The 15666-nt window shown below is 41.4% G+C and overlaps 1 protein-coding gene across 1 annotated transcript; it reads right to left on the bottom strand.

The window, feature by feature from the left end:
• Window positions 1–5095: 5095 nt before the first annotated feature.
• On the bottom strand, window positions 5096–7374 carry MELLADRAFT_118298 (uncharacterized protein; the record flags this gene model as incomplete). The annotated part of the gene is made up of 6 exons (XM_007417206.1): window positions 5096–5400; window positions 5491–5602; window positions 5703–6649; window positions 6731–6969; window positions 7046–7130; window positions 7226–7374. The coding sequence occupies 6 exons, from the start codon at window positions 7271–7273 to the stop codon at window positions 5266–5268; spliced, it is 1566 nt and encodes a 521-aa protein (XP_007417268.1).
• Between the last annotated feature and the right edge of the window lie 8292 nt (window positions 7375–15666).

Here is a 15666-nt window from a genome sequence, read left to right as displayed (position 1 = left end):
CGAGACGTGTGGGTGTGTACTGATTGGCTTGGACTTGATGGAGTGGTATGATAACGTTGAGTTGCGGTGATGTGTTGAAAACGTGTGATGCGTTGAAAGGCGTCCAAGTAAGTGCTTGGGCGGTCTAAACCTGGATGGCGTCCGTCTCCTGGTTGTTCGTGATTGCCGTCAGGCGGCCTGAGTTTGGGCAATCTGGAGGCGGTGTATGGCGAGAAGGAGACCACTGTGGGCGGCCAACATATGACCTATGGGGTGTTGGTATTAGGGCCGCCTAAAATTGACATGGATCGTCGGGGTCCCGCCTACTTATGGCCCGAGGGCGGAACCTTGGCCTTTTTAAGACCCCGAAGGTCTTGGGGCGTTTTTCTGGCACCAAACCTACCCGTGGTGTAGACTCACAATTCATTATCAACCTGTAGACAAGTGGGTTCATGATGTGCGAGTTCAATATCGGGAGATTACTCTGAGCGAGATGGATTTACCGAGGATGCCGCTGATGATGATTTGAAGTTTGGTGAGGCGGCAGGCCATCATCGAAGAATGCAAGAAATTGATTTTCACCATCATCTTCACATACAATACTAGTTTGATTTTACCAATTGATAAAGATTCACCAAGGCCTGTCCCGTTTCTTACATTCAAAACAATCACTGGATGCTTCTGACAGGACCCCTGATAGCACCACCAAAGCCCCGTTGTCTTGCTGGATCCAAAATGCAATTTTTAGCAAATATGTTTGTTGTGAAACCTGGAGCCAAAAAGCCAAATTTTTGGATTTTTTTTCAACATCATTCATTGTGCCCTTGGAGCCAAAACCACCTGTTTTTAATTCTAATTATGTGTATTGTTTCTATTGTCATGGAGCAATTCCATGTAGTCATACTGGCCACAGTCTCAGACCAGCCAAGAACTGAAGAATCACCTAGACACACTATTTTCAAGCAATTTTACTCTCCACAAAGTCACAAGAATATGTCCACCAGCCAAAGCAAACCCTTTGACACAGATACAATACTCTCCAACTGTCCTTGCAACCTGTGTGGTATCTGTAAGATAACAAAGAAAGGAAGGTCATTTTATTCAATTTGCCATTGTGGTCTTAAGAATAATGGAAGTAAACGTCAAGGTACATGTAGTTGGAATGCAGAGGTACACTGGTGGGAATCCAGTGTGTATAATCCAGCAAATTTCACTTAAATTACAAAAAAGAGTCTGAATCCACAACAGTCAATCTGATCAGCTCTTGGTACATATGTCATATAGAGCCATGCAGGGAAACGACCAGACTTATGAGTTCACTCATACCAATCAGCTCAATTTGTGTCAAGCAACAAGCAACTTTTGAACCTTCTGCTCAACATCAACCCGCCAAGAAATAAAAATGAGAACAGGATTTTTTAATGTCTGAAGGCTGTGTAGTAGTACTTGCTAAATTATTGTTTCTAAAAATGTTCTTTTTTCAACCTTTTTCTCCCATTTTTTTGTTTCATTCAAGGCCTTTGAAATACCCAAATCCAAATTTCAAATGTTTGTTGTCTCCCTGGAGCCAAATTAGGCAACATTTGGTGCATTTTTCTAAAACCCATCACAGTGAGAATTGTGTGAAAGTGTTTACACCAACAATAAGCTCTTTACATTGTTCCACATAAAGCCTTTATATCTTCCAAAACTTTGTTCATTTTTTGTTCTTTGCACATGTATGCAGTTGGTATTGCAAAGTCAACTTTTGGGTCAATTGTGCTATGTAAATAAGCTGAAGTAATATCACATGAATGCACAAGCAATCTTTGATATGCTGCTATTGTTAAAATAATCCTTTAACCAGAAAATGTTGCAGCTGTTGCAAATGTTTCAGTGTAAAACATACCTTTGCTTTGACTAAACCCTTTTCCTACAAGTCTTGATCTAAAATTTGTTTAGTTCGGGTCATCATCTGCTTTTTTATACACACATACACATTTAAGACCAAGTGTTACTAATCCATCTGGCTTATGTACAACTTTCCAGACCTTCATCCTCTCCGTCATTTCCATTTCTTTATCAAACACTCATTTCCATAGATGAGATTTAGTTGATTTGAGTGATTCATCATATGATTTAGGTGGTGATAATATTTGTAAATCTTCATTTCCACTGAATGCATGAGTACCTGCTAAATTTTGCATGTCTGATTTGAGTTCTTCAGTAAAATCACCTACTGTCAGTGCATTGATTATATGTTTTATGTTACCTTTATTTTTTGATTTGAGTTAAGGATTTCTTTCCGTGATGATGAGGATATTGTTGTGGTATTTGAGTTTGTTGATAATGTGTTTTCTTCATTTATGAATTTAGCAATATCAGATGGGTAAATCATCTTTGTTACATGTTCATAAAAAAGTGATCCTTTACCACCATCTATATAGATAATTATCATACATTTTTGGCCACAGTTTTCAAGTTTTCTATGATCTCACTTATTTGTCTTCTTTCATCATTTGTTCTGATATTTTGTTTCTCATACCAAAAGGTACTTCACTTTAATCACACTTGTGATGGTCTCACAGCCTTACTGAGGATTCCTTTGAGTTTCTTCAAGGCTTGTTTTATTGTGTGGTTGTGTTCTAAACAGTAATTCATTCTTATATTTTGTGTCTTGTACCAATAGGTTTCACTTTCATCACACAAGTAATTTTTTCTGAGCCTTACTGAGAACCCCTTTGTGTTTCTTCAAGCTCAAAGTCTTATGAAGGAAAGACCATAAGCACAATGATGTTTGAAGAGTCTTCTAATGCATTTCATTGACATATGTCCTAAGCAGGCATGCCAAAGTGGAGACAAAAATAGATTTGAGTGAGTTGAACATAGTTAATTCAAAGAACTGTTACAAGATTTTTAATTCAGCACCTTTTGTGATGAGCGTGTAAGGTTGATGAAAATCTTGACCTTCAATGGAAGTACTACAAGTGCCTGCAGAAAAGATACATCACTCCCTGGGCCAAACTGGCTCACACAGTGTTGTAGCTTTTCTGCAGGCACTTGTCACCATGCCTGTCCCCCATGAGCACGTCGATGTGCTCACACGGAGAGTTGTGTAATAAATTTGAACGGATCTTTATTCAATTTGTCTCTAGAAAATGCAAATCCTTTGTTAATAATAATAGACAATCAAAAATTTACTGTTTGTCAATGGAACTATGAACAAAGGAGCCCATTTAACACTCTTGCTGTCTGAACCTTTTGACAAAGGCAATTGTATGCTTAGGCCTCAGACCTGTTTGTAGGTTATATCCACCCTCTACGGAAATTGATTGGTGTGAGCACGTCGACATGCTACCTCAAAACAGACATGGTGTGTAGTTCTCATAAAGGACGTCGCCACACAGAACTAACACTTGGTTCTCTGTTCCTAAACCTTAACCACAAGAACACTCAATGAAAAGAATCTACTACATTGAACCCTGTACTGACCAGTCCTCTGATACCTGGTAGCCTGCTAAATCCGGTACCAGAGCTGTCTACCAGCTTGGTTCCCAGCCAAATATCTGGTAGCTAGTCTTATATGCTATCTGGTTGCTGAATTTCAATATACTGTATAAAATAGAGCAAAGATGGTGTATTTTACCACAGTTGCACCCTATATTGAAAACATTGGGGCAAAAAACCCTGTTCAAGGTTGTTCAAAACATCAACTTGTGCTTTTTGATCCTTCTCTCTTGCCAAATCTTTCCAAACACTGCTTGAATTGGCTGGATAGTACTTGTAATCAAATGTGTTCATGTACACACAAATTATGTTGATGATGGTGTTGGGTTGTGGGAAAATTTCCAGCTTGATTTCATCCTTATCAATCCCAAAGATTTCAAGTACCCTACTACCTTGATTGATTCTAGCTTGAAAAGTCTCAATTCAAGGTATTTTTTCTCTTACCATAGCTAGAGATTCATTTGAAAAAGCTGAGAGAAATCTTCAAGAGTTTTTTGCACAAAGTCTCAAATCTGGTAGCCTGCTAAACCCGGTACCAAGTCTTTCCACAGAGTGTATTGGATTGTACAGGGCTTACTGTACTAGAGATAGAAAAGGAAGTCATACCTGAACCACAAGAAAAATTAATGAAATAATCTAATAATAAAGATAGAAGGAGGAGAAAGGGAATCCTCAAGAGAAAAGAGAAACAAGGAAGGGAGGAGGAAAGACTCCTATAACCCTGTCCCACTACAATGCTGTAGACCCATAGCCAATCCCATACTCCTTCCTCACAGAGTGCTCTAGGGGATATGATAGTAGCTGTTGCCTTTGGGCCATATTACACATTCTCAACCATTGCCTTTTCACCATTCATGGATTTTACCGGTAGTTGGCCTTTTCTAATTATGGCAGCATTTGAGTTGTTAGCCACTGTTTCGATGGAAATTGGGGTGGGAAGAGATTGATAATTTAATACAAGAGGATGTTGGTTGTTTACAGCATCCATTTCTCCCCATCAAATAAATACTCTGTAGGTATTTCACTATCATCTCCTTGACTACCAAAACCCTCAGAACTCCAGTCTAAAGCTGATACTCTGACTTGAGACATTTTAGATTTGGATTTGTCATTGATGTTAATTATGATGTTTGGTTGATGAGGACATTCATTGATAGAAGAGTTAGGTTTGTGATATTTGTAAGGATACATCACCTCTAATTGTCTGCAGCTCCAAACACTAAGACCTTGATTGTCAGTCAAAATGTTAATTCCATCCACCAATAGCTCAATTGTAACTCAAGATGTTTTTTCCATCCACCAATACCCTAATTGTAACTCAAAATGTTTTTTTCTCTACCAATATCATAATTACAACTCAACATGGTTATTCTGTCCACCGAAATTTTAATTGTAACTCAAAAAATGGTCTTGTGTGAAAATGTGTTATAAATGGTTATAAAAGAACAATCTTGGGTTGTAGGCACTGCATCATGACCACAAGTGCACATAGGTGCCTGTGTGCTCAAACACATAAATTTGAGATTGTAGGGACTCAAAATATGACACCTACATCCTGTTTTTGAATATGTAGGTGCCAAAACACAGTGTCTACAAGTTTGTATTAATGGCCTCATGTAGCAAGATCCTAAACCTAAACAAAATATCAAAATCTTGCTTGCAAACTTAGAATCTCTTCAGGCCATGCTGAAAACCTCAACCTACATACAAAATCATTATTTCTCCTTATACAATTCTGACGAGGGAAAAAAGACCTAAACCGGATCTATAAAAAATCTAAAAAAAATACAGACTTAATTTTCATGATTGAAGTCTAGCAGCAGGTGTAGGAGTAGAAAAATTATTTGGTCTATGATGCATCATAGCCAATTCAAGTGTAATTCGATTAATTGTCTCTCTTTTCAAAAATTGCTCTCGTCCTAATGCTCTTACTCTCTACGATAAAAACAAAAGAACAAATATATACATGTGTATCAGTTTTCCTTATCGAAAATTAAAAGGTATTGATGACAAGGGAAAAGGTACCTTTAAGAATTTCTCCAAATCAATCTTAGCTACATCTGAATTATTCAAAGCTCTTGATAAATGATAAATTGTATCATCAATAGCTTGATCTTCAGCAACCAGCTCTAACAATCTGTTTGACACCCCAATTTGAATTACATAGATATATATATATATAAATTGGATCAGTCTTTAACTTTTAGGGAGCGACCAACAAATTACATAAACTTAACTGATTATAAAGTACTGTATTTGAGCAAACAAGTTCATCAACTGGTACCGGTTTCCTTTCTCTCAATTCTTGTATCCTTTGCTTCAATTCTGATACAAGGCTTTCATATCGATACCCTACTCCTACACAAACTTCCTTAACGGCTTCTAGTCTAGCCAATTCATCAATGATCGCAGGTTCACCTTTCAGTAAATCATGTTGCAGTACCATTAATTGACCATGTTCAAATGTGAGTGATGAATTTAAGTTTGAGAGTTCGTTTTGAAGCTTTGCATGAACTGCTTTTCTTAGGGCTAGTAATGCTGGATTTGGAGGTCTTGGTGGTGGATGAGATGTAGGTTTAGACGAGCTTTGTATTGAATTGTGTTCTGTACCTTGGTCAATGTCATCTAAGAGATTAGGTGGTGGAGTTTGAGAGTTCAATGTGATCTGACTGACACGTTGTTCAAGTGCAGGTGAAGCGACAAACGAGTTAGGTCGAGAGGGACTAGAGGCTTCGTCATCAGATCTTGAATTGCGGGTACCGATATGGGTAAGACTGCGCGGCATGAGGTTATGGGGAGGATGAGCCGAATGGAGAGAAGTAGAGCGTTGAATATGCGAAAGTTGTAGGGAGTGAGGCAGTGGATGTGGAAATTGTTGAGCATTGCTTGGAGTACAAGAAGTGGTACGAGTGTAAAGTGGAGGAGGCCGCGGGAGGGGTCTGTTAGCAGGATCAGTCTGAGGCATCTCAGGGAAAGACATAGTAGAGGGTTGAGTAGGTCGGAGTGGCAGGGGAATAGGTGGTGGTGGTGGTGGCGGTGGTCGAGCTGAAGAAGTGGAAGGAGACGGCACAAGTGAAGATGCGTTTGAAATTGGTGATTGTGATGGCTTTGGCTTTGCATACAGAGGAGGTTCGCGAGAGAACAGATCTTGCAAATGAATCAATAATGGGGATAGAGAGCAAGCCTATCAAAAGAGTCATAGCAAATTAGCCAATATGTTGAAGTAGAGATACATGGTCAGAAAGAAAAGCAAAATGGGCAGAACCTCCGGTTTCGAAGTCCATGATTGAAGATAAGTGGCGTGACATTGACCTGAAGGTTCGATATGAGCACTCTTTCTAATAACCATTTCACTGGTTGGTGTCACATAAACGATCGGAGGCTGTAGTGGGAAATCATGAGGAATCCAAATCGCAATAGGGATGTTATAACGAGCAGCTCGATAAGTCACTGGAATAGTGCCCGACAAACAAAGTAAGAGTGCAGCTCGTCCATCATCGAAGGCTAGGTGAGATTACATGGTAGTCAGTCTGAAGGAAACATGATTGAAAATAAAACGATCTGACGTCACAAACTCAACTATATGATTCAGTCTTGGGAGAGAGTGATGGATAAGCTTGAAGGGCAGATTCGACTTGAGTAAAGACTTGATCTCGATGAGCATACTGAAGATGTATCATTCCAAAGCATTCGATCATCCATCTCAAGATGCTAATCAAGAATGTCAAAAAAGTGAGAATGATAATGAAATAAGACTGACAGGTGTTAAGATCTGCCTGAGCCAATTTGTTACTAGATGAGATGGCATGAATGATTTAAACTTGCTATTGAGAATATCTTGAGTGTCTTGAGAGTTGAGATGGTCTTGATGATGATATTTTGTTGAGCATTGAAATAGTCAAATGGTTCATCAGATTCACTTGATCGAGTAAATCCAATCACATCACAGCAATGTTATACAGGGCTCCCACCCGTGTCTCTGGGACTTTCGGTGCCGGCCCAGAGAGGGATCTCCCGGGCCTTGACTTAGCCTGAGCCTCGAAGACTCGAGAGCCCCGATAGGTCCGGGGTTTGGGAAGAAGTTTTGGAACACCTGTGACCTGATGGTTGGGGACCCCGCAAGTTGGGGGTTGGTATCTGAAAAAAATGACATCCCGCCCGGAATCCGGCGGGTACAATATACTGGTGTATAAGAGCATCTCCAATTGCTGGCGTTGAATTTGGGGCTAGTCAAGCTAAAATTACAGATCTTCAGCCAGGTTTAAGCTACAGCCGTTCTCATAAAGGATGCTTTGATGCTGAAAGCAGTGGGTTGTAGCCAAAAGCAAAGCACACATTTTTTCTTTTGGCCCAGGAAGGGTTAGAATGGTAAAAAAAAGTTCTATAAGACAAGGAGAGATTGGGGGGAAGCCCCAACAGATCTCATGCCATTTTTTTGACTTGTGTGAGTCCCTTGTTTGAGCTAGCCAGTACAGGTCAAAACAAGTGGGACTTTGTTAAGCTTGATCTTTGCGGTGATTGAAAACAAAGGTGGCGATACAGTAGAAAGTAGTGTAGAGCTTGACTGAGGGAGAGGGAACTGAATTACAGGCACAGTGCCTGTGAAGGGCGCCCCCAACGTTGGAGGCCTTCAAGAGTACAAAGACAAGCCTTTGCTTGCCTTTGTACTTGCTGGAGCCCCCAACGTTGGGCCCTCTCCAGGGGCACTGAGGTGTAACCCTCACTCAACGGCTGAAAAATAAAATTCAAAAAAGCAACCTTTGTGAGAACGGCTGTAACTAACCCCAAATCCCACAAGTGTTGTCTCTAAAAGTTGCTACAGGTTGAGGTCAGCCTTGGTAGATACTAATTCAAAGACTAGGCGCACAATTGTTGGCTTTGGTATAGAGCTAAGGGCCCATTTGGTAGAGATTTCAATATACAATTACCCAACAATGTTATGTTGATCTGCCCCTATATCAAGGGGCAGATCGAAACCCCGTTTTTTGGTTATGTAATTTTACCAAACACTAGACCAAAAAGGTCCAATTGTTGTTATTTTTTGATGACCAGTCAAGTGTTTGGTAGCACTCATTTTAAATGAGTATATTGATCCAAATTTGAAAATCATTCAATGGTTTTTGAGAACAATCAAAACATTTTGAAACCTCCATCTATCCATCCGTTGTGGTCATCTACCACTTGTTTTGATCAAAGTTTCAAAATCCATTGAGATTTTCTAAAAACCACTCATTGTGGTCATCAACTGTTCAGTTTGAATTAACTTTTGAATTCAATCAACTAAAAACCACTCATTGTCAACCACCTAAAGGGTCCTTTTCACATCATGTAAATTGATAGGTCATGGAGCGCTATTTTTGAACGCACACTCTTAGAGCTGAAAGCTGTGTTAAACATAGAAAATTCCTCAAACTCAAATTTTTAAAAGAACTCCTTGTAGTACAACAAACACAATTTTGAGTTTTTTCTTGGTTTAGCACTGGTGTACAGGCCTGTATGTCACAGATGTTGCCTAAACTCACCAAATTCTACCACTCACACCCTTGCTCAGTGGTCAGATGTGGATTGATGAGCCCATTCATCATCCCAAAGAATCAGTGTTTCATGATAATCTTGGAATGTTTAAACATGTCTTTTTTGAACTACGCTCTGTTGTTGAAGACTCTGGAAATATGAGTGACTCCTGTTGTGTTACCAGTACGGAAAAGTTGGCACTCTTGCTCTATAATGTCATCACTGGCCTGTCAAACTGTAAACTTCAGAACTGTTTTCAAAGATCAACTGATGCTATTTCAAAGTGATTTTTTTGCATTTTCTCATGAATATTTCTGACAGGTCTTCTTTTGACTCACACCATCACTCAGCTTGTTAATGGATCATTTGATGATGGAAGGTTACTTGGCAAATTTATCCCTTTTGCCAACACCAACACACCACTCTTGGATGCCTTTTCTGAGAATCTGAAGTTCCTTTCAAAGACTGCAATGGTGCAACTGATGGTACACAAATTTGGGTCACTCTGCCAGCTTCCAAGTTCATTCCGTTCCCTAAGCATAAAGGATATACATCTCAAAATGACCTTGCCACATGTAATTTCAACAAGGAGTTTATTTATTGCTTGATTGGAGTTGAAGGAAGTATGGCCAAAGGTGCTCTTTGGACTTGGGATAGTTGTGATCTTAAAATTCCTGCTGGAAAGTATTATCTTGCAGACACCGGCTTTGCTTTCACCAAGCATTGTATTGTTCCTTTTTGAAAAGTGGGTTATCATTTACAAGAGTGGGAACAAAAAGGTTTCAGGTGAGGTTTCTTTTTTCTTTCATCATTTTCATCAATCTCATATTGTTTCTTTTTGTATCCCTCTCAACCATGTATTTTAGTCAATCATAGACCCACCAATAAAGAAGAGTTGTTCAACCTTTGACACACTAGTGCATGCAACATTGCCAAGCACATCACCAAGCACATCACCAAGCACATCTTTGGAGCTTGCAAGAAGCGCTTTGAAATCATGGCACATGGGTGTGCATACACAATCAAGGTTCAAATTGCAATGGTTACCGTTATGTGCTTTATCCACAACTTCATTCAAGTTGAAGACCCAAAATCTTCAGCTGAAGGATACCCAGAATTTGGTAAAGGATTCATGCTAGATCCTCAAGATGCAACAGAACCTGCTTGTGAGGTTTGGGTACTCTCTTGAGTACTCAAGGATCACTAATTGGGCAAGGTGGGTCTTGTAATTCAAGTAATTATATTTATATTTTAAATATAAAGTATTACAAAGAATTATAAATAGCTAAAAGGAATGAGGAAGGGAAGGTACTGCTCTGAAAGGATAAATCCTGACAGACTACAGTTAGGTGACTCCTCAAAAGGAGGTTTCAATTATAATAATATAAATGAGGGTGGAACCTAGTCCTTCCTTTAATCTTTAAAGTAACAGAGTAAACAGTGGTTTGAAGTTCACTAAACTAGTTGTTTGATGGTCACTAACCCTGGGTTGTTTTTATGGTCACCAACCTTGGGTTGTTCTATGGTCACCAACCTTGGGTTGTTCTATGGTCACCAACCTATTTGTTTCTACTTGGGGAAGTAGAGGATCCACAGATGGATGAAGAATATATTACTTACTTTTAGTCAGAAAACTTCTCAAAGTAATGAAGTAAATCACTAGTCTTAGAGTTATAAGACTCTTGATTATGTACTTCAATATTACTCCAAAGTGGTTCTTTAAAATTAGTGTGTAACAAAAGCTTGGGGAGAAATCTCTCAAGGCTTAGAGAAAAGGGATTTATATACTCACTTCTCCAAACCTAACTGTAGTGATATTTGTTTCTATCACTACAATGGTTCAGAATTCATTATTAACTATTGATTACCATTGTTGTTTGTACTTGATTACATATATTAAGTATAATGTGGTGTGGAGCCAGAGTGTAAGATACAACCAAGATTTTTTGTTGAAAGGCACAGAATGACTTGTTTTGGAGGAAACACAAAGGAACATGGCCCAAAATCAGAGCCTTGAGGAGATCTTCATAAGTATCCATGGTGCTCTTTTGGGTACAAGGCACAAAGCACCTGAATGTGCTTTGTGTGAATCATGAGTTAGCTTAGGGTGTTTGGTGGAAAGCTCTGATGATCCACTGGATTCTGATGGATTGACATTGGTGATGGTATTATTTGCTGATTTGGGATCACGTTTCATATTGATTTCTTTATAGGCTGAACAATCCAATATTGAGATTGATTTACAGTCTTGCATCATGTGGCAATGTAATAATCCTTATACTGGATTATGCTTGTAGTGTGATGAGCAGGGATTTTCACCCTCACCGTTGTATCTCTATTAGACTCACACTGCAATCTAGTTACCTACTGGTTAGCACCTTCCTGGCTCTTTCCTTAGTCCCTGCTGCGTACTGGTTCATAACATATTGCAGTGTCTCATCATCTGCAGCGGACGACTACTACAAGAACTAGAATTGAAAGGCCGAAACCCACCGACGAACCTTAAAGGAAATATAATTTAAATCAAACCTTATTTGAAGAAATCACACGAAGATCAAGAAGATTGACAGGCTATAGTTTAACATATAGAAGAACGCAAAAACGGCGAACTTTATTATTCTTGCAGAGGAACAAGAATCCGACAACTCATCTAATTCAGTCGAAGCTGTATCGGCGCAAGATCTAGATTTAACCTCAGAAGAGTCCGGCACAATGGAAGATTTATCGGCAAACATCGCGAATATACTTCAGCAACTCACCAACTTGAATACTAAGTTGGAAGAAGAGACAGCTCAGCGCAAGGCAACGCAAGAGGAACTAGCCTCACTCCAGCGCCAATTCAGTAGCGCATCTCAATCCCACGCTAACCCTCCGACCCACCCACAAACTACCAATCCCGAAGTAGCTATGAGTAGCGGGGTCAAAGAGCCACTTACGGCTGAAGACCTCAAATCTCTTATTGGCACAGCTCGCGGTCCCAAGGTGGGAACTCCCGACAAATTCAACGGAACTAAAGGCGATCCTGCCAAAGCTTTCGCCAATCAAGTCGGACTGTACTTACTCGCCAACTCTCATGCATTCCCTGATGACAAAACTAAAATCATCTTCACCTTATCGTACTTAACGGGCGAGGCTAACCAATGGGCCGCCCCGTTTTACAAGCGCTTACTACATCCCGACGACGAAGAACCTCTCACTTAAGAAGCCTTTGCCGCCACGTTTGAGGCTACTTATCTCGACTCAGACCGGAAGAACCGAGCCCAACGAGACCTCAGAGCTTTGCAACAGACAGGATCGGTGGCTGAGTACACTACAAGGTTTATGTCGTTAGCTGCAAGAACGGGGTGGGGAGAGATGGAGCACATCAGTCATTATAAGGTAGGTCTGAAGCAGGAGGTGCGAGTCAACATGATCTTACGAACGTTTGAATCCCTCCCGGAAATCACGGCTTTCGCACTTGCAATCGACAACGAACTCCACCCGGGAACCAACCGAACGGTCAATCGCACCACCACCTCCACATCAACTGCTGCTCGCGATCCCGACGCGATGGACCTTTCGAGCGCCAGATTTTCGGTATCAAGGGAGGAGATGGCTAGACGTAGCGAGAGAGGTTTATGTTTCAAATGTGGGAAAGGCAGACATAGGGCAGCTGACTGTGGTCGAAAAGATGAGAAGGGCAATTGGATTAGAAGTAGTGGCGGAAACCCAAGAATAGCTGAATTGGAGGCTGAATTAGCGGAATTGAAGGGGAAGGGAAGAGCTGACGAATCAAAAAATGGAGGTGCTCGAGATTGATAGATGTGCCTATCTCGAGCGACAAGGAGGAGTTAATTGGAGTTGGGGCTGTTACTTATTTGAATTGTAATGCAAGCGACCCTCGCCTTTTCTTAAGGTTACCTTTGTCCCAAACCCAATCCCCCTCCCGTGCCACATCAAAATTCCCAGACGCCCTTTGCCTCCTTGACTGCGGGGCCACGCACGAGGCTATTAGTGAAGCATTTGTCAAGAAACACAAGATTCATACAATCAGGATGAATACCCCTTGCACCGTAAGTGCTTTCGATGGTCAGACAAGACAACTCACCAAAGAAGCTCAAACCACCATCAACAACAAAGCATTGCCAACAAGATTCATTGTAACTCAGTTGAAGAACTCATATGACGTGTTATTAGGCATGCTGTGGTTCTGAAGATATGGTAATCAGATTGATTGGAAGACGGCAACTTATAATCCACATCCACCATCCGACATTGCGACCGCCAAGGCGGTTTTGCTGCTACCGTCAACACCCTTGGAGCCCGCAAGGGAAGCTAGGAATAGTAGCGAGAGGGTATGTGCTAGCGCTGATGACAGCAAAAGCACACTGATACCCCCGCAATGTGAGTCAGATTTTGATCCTACTATCCTCAGTCGAGAAGCAGCTGGAAATCCTTTACAATTCCTCGAACAGTTGCATCCACACGACGGAGTACGGACAGTGACGACGGCAGCACCCACGACAACCACAATTGCGACTGACGTGGCAGTCTCTTCCTTACCGACAACACCCTCAGAACCAAAAGAGGACACGAGGGACGCTAGGCAATGTGAAGAGGGGGTATGTTCCAGCGCTGATGCTAGCAATGAAACACTAATACCCCCGCAATGTGAGTGCGATCCTGAAAAAGTCCTTATGTCCCCTGAAACAGCTAGCGAGTTTGATTCTCTCCAAAATAGATCACAAGGAGGATTACCTGAACTGAGCACGGCCAAAACTTCATGGTCAACGGCCGCTAGGGTAGCTGCAGAAGGTCATAAGGATGTTATTCAGAAGCCAGTGAAGGAACTCGTACCTGCAAGATACCATAAGTACATTAATATGTTTTCAAAGTCCAAGGCTCAAGGACTTCCGCCAAGGAGGAAGTACGACTTTAGGGTTGAATTAGTACCTGGTGCCACACCTCAGGCAGGTAAAATCATACCTTTGTCACCAGCCAAGAACAAAGTTCTGGATAGTATGGTCAAGGAAGGTCTTGCAAACGGAACTATTTGCCGCACCAAGTCACCATGGGCGGCTCCGGTACTATTCACAGGTAAAAAAGACGGCAATTTACGGCCATGCTTTGACTACCGACGACTCAATGCTCTCACCGTGAAGAACAGGTATCCTCTGCCTCTTACCATGGGCCTAATCGACAGCCTGCTTAACTCAAGGAGATTCACCAAACTGGATCTACGAAACGCTTATGGGAATATCCGGGTAGCAGAGGAGGACGAGGATAAGTTAGCATTCATTTGCAGAGCCGGCCAATTTGCACCACTTACGATGCCGTTTGGACCTACGGGAGCTGTGGGATGGTTCCAGTATTTCATTCAAGATATCTTACTTGGTAGAATAGGGAAAGATGTAGAAGCATTCATTGACGACATCATGATTCATACCAAGGACGGAGTTGATCACGAGCAAGCAGTGGAAAGTGTACTGGAGATACTTAGTAAACATTCTCTTTGGTTGAAACCGGAAAAATGCGAGTTCTCACGTTCAGAAGTCAAATACCTCGGTCTTATCATCTCAGAAAACAAAGTTCGTATGGACCCTGCCAAGGTTAAAGCAGTGACGGATTGGCCAACACCAAAGAATACATCTGAAGTACTACGGTTTATTGGATTCTTGAATTTTTACAGAAGATTCATTGGCCAGTTCTCTAAAATGGCACGACCGTTACACGATTTGACACGTAAGGAGACTAGCTTTACCTGGAATGATGAAAGGCAGAAGGCATTCGACTCCTTGAAATCAGCCTTTACAACGGCGTCAGTCCTCAAAATCGCCGACCCGTACCAGCCGTTCGTACTTGAGTGTGATTGCTCTGACTTCGCATTAGGAGCGGTGCTGTCACAGAAAGGCGATGACAACGAGCTTCACCCAGTGGCCTACCTCTCACGTTCCCTAATTCCAGCGGAGCGGAATTATGAAATTTTCGATAAGGAACTATTGGCGCTAGTGGCTTCATTTAAAGAATGGCGCCAGTATCTCAAGGGTAACCCGCACAGACTGGATGTAATTGTTTATACAGATCACAAGAACCTGGAGAGTTTTATGACTACTAAACAGTTGACTAGGAGGCAGGCCAGATGGGCGGAAACTTTAGGTTGTTTTGATTTTGTTATTAAGTTCAGACCAGGCCGCCACTCAACACAACCAGATGCATTGTCTAGACGCCCAGATTTACAACCTTTGCAGGACGAAAAACTAACATTTGGCCAATTGTTACGACCAGCTAACATCACGGAGGACACCTTTGCATCTGTGGACGCCTTCGAAGCCCAATTTAGTTGTGAAGACGAGACTGAAGTCAACTTTAAATCCGATGTACAATTGATCGACGAAGTGCGGAATCTTACCAGTGAAGACAAGAACCTCAAGGAAATCATGACTGCGGTGCTGAATCCTGTGTCATCAAAGGTCAAAGCAGCGTTAACCAAATATCAGGTTGTAGACAGTGTGGTATATAAAGGGGGGAAAATCATAGTACCTGATAACCAAGACCTGAAGACTGACATCCTTTGCACTTATCATGATAGCAAGCTAGCAGGCCATCCGGGCAGAACCAAGACGTTGAACCTGGTGAAGAGGCAATACACGTGGTCGGGTCTGAAGAATTTTGTCAACCGATACGTCAAAGGTTGCACGTCGTGCCAAA

This window comes from Melampsora larici-populina (genome assembly GCF_000204055.1).
Source record: "Melampsora larici-populina 98AG31 unplaced genomic scaffold MELLAscaffold_69, whole genome shotgun sequence".
Lineage (NCBI taxonomy): Eukaryota > Fungi > Basidiomycota > Pucciniomycetes > Pucciniales > Melampsoraceae > Melampsora > Melampsora laricis-populina.
Note: the sequence above shows the minus strand (reverse complement) of the source record. Positions and strands in the feature narration are given on the sequence as shown.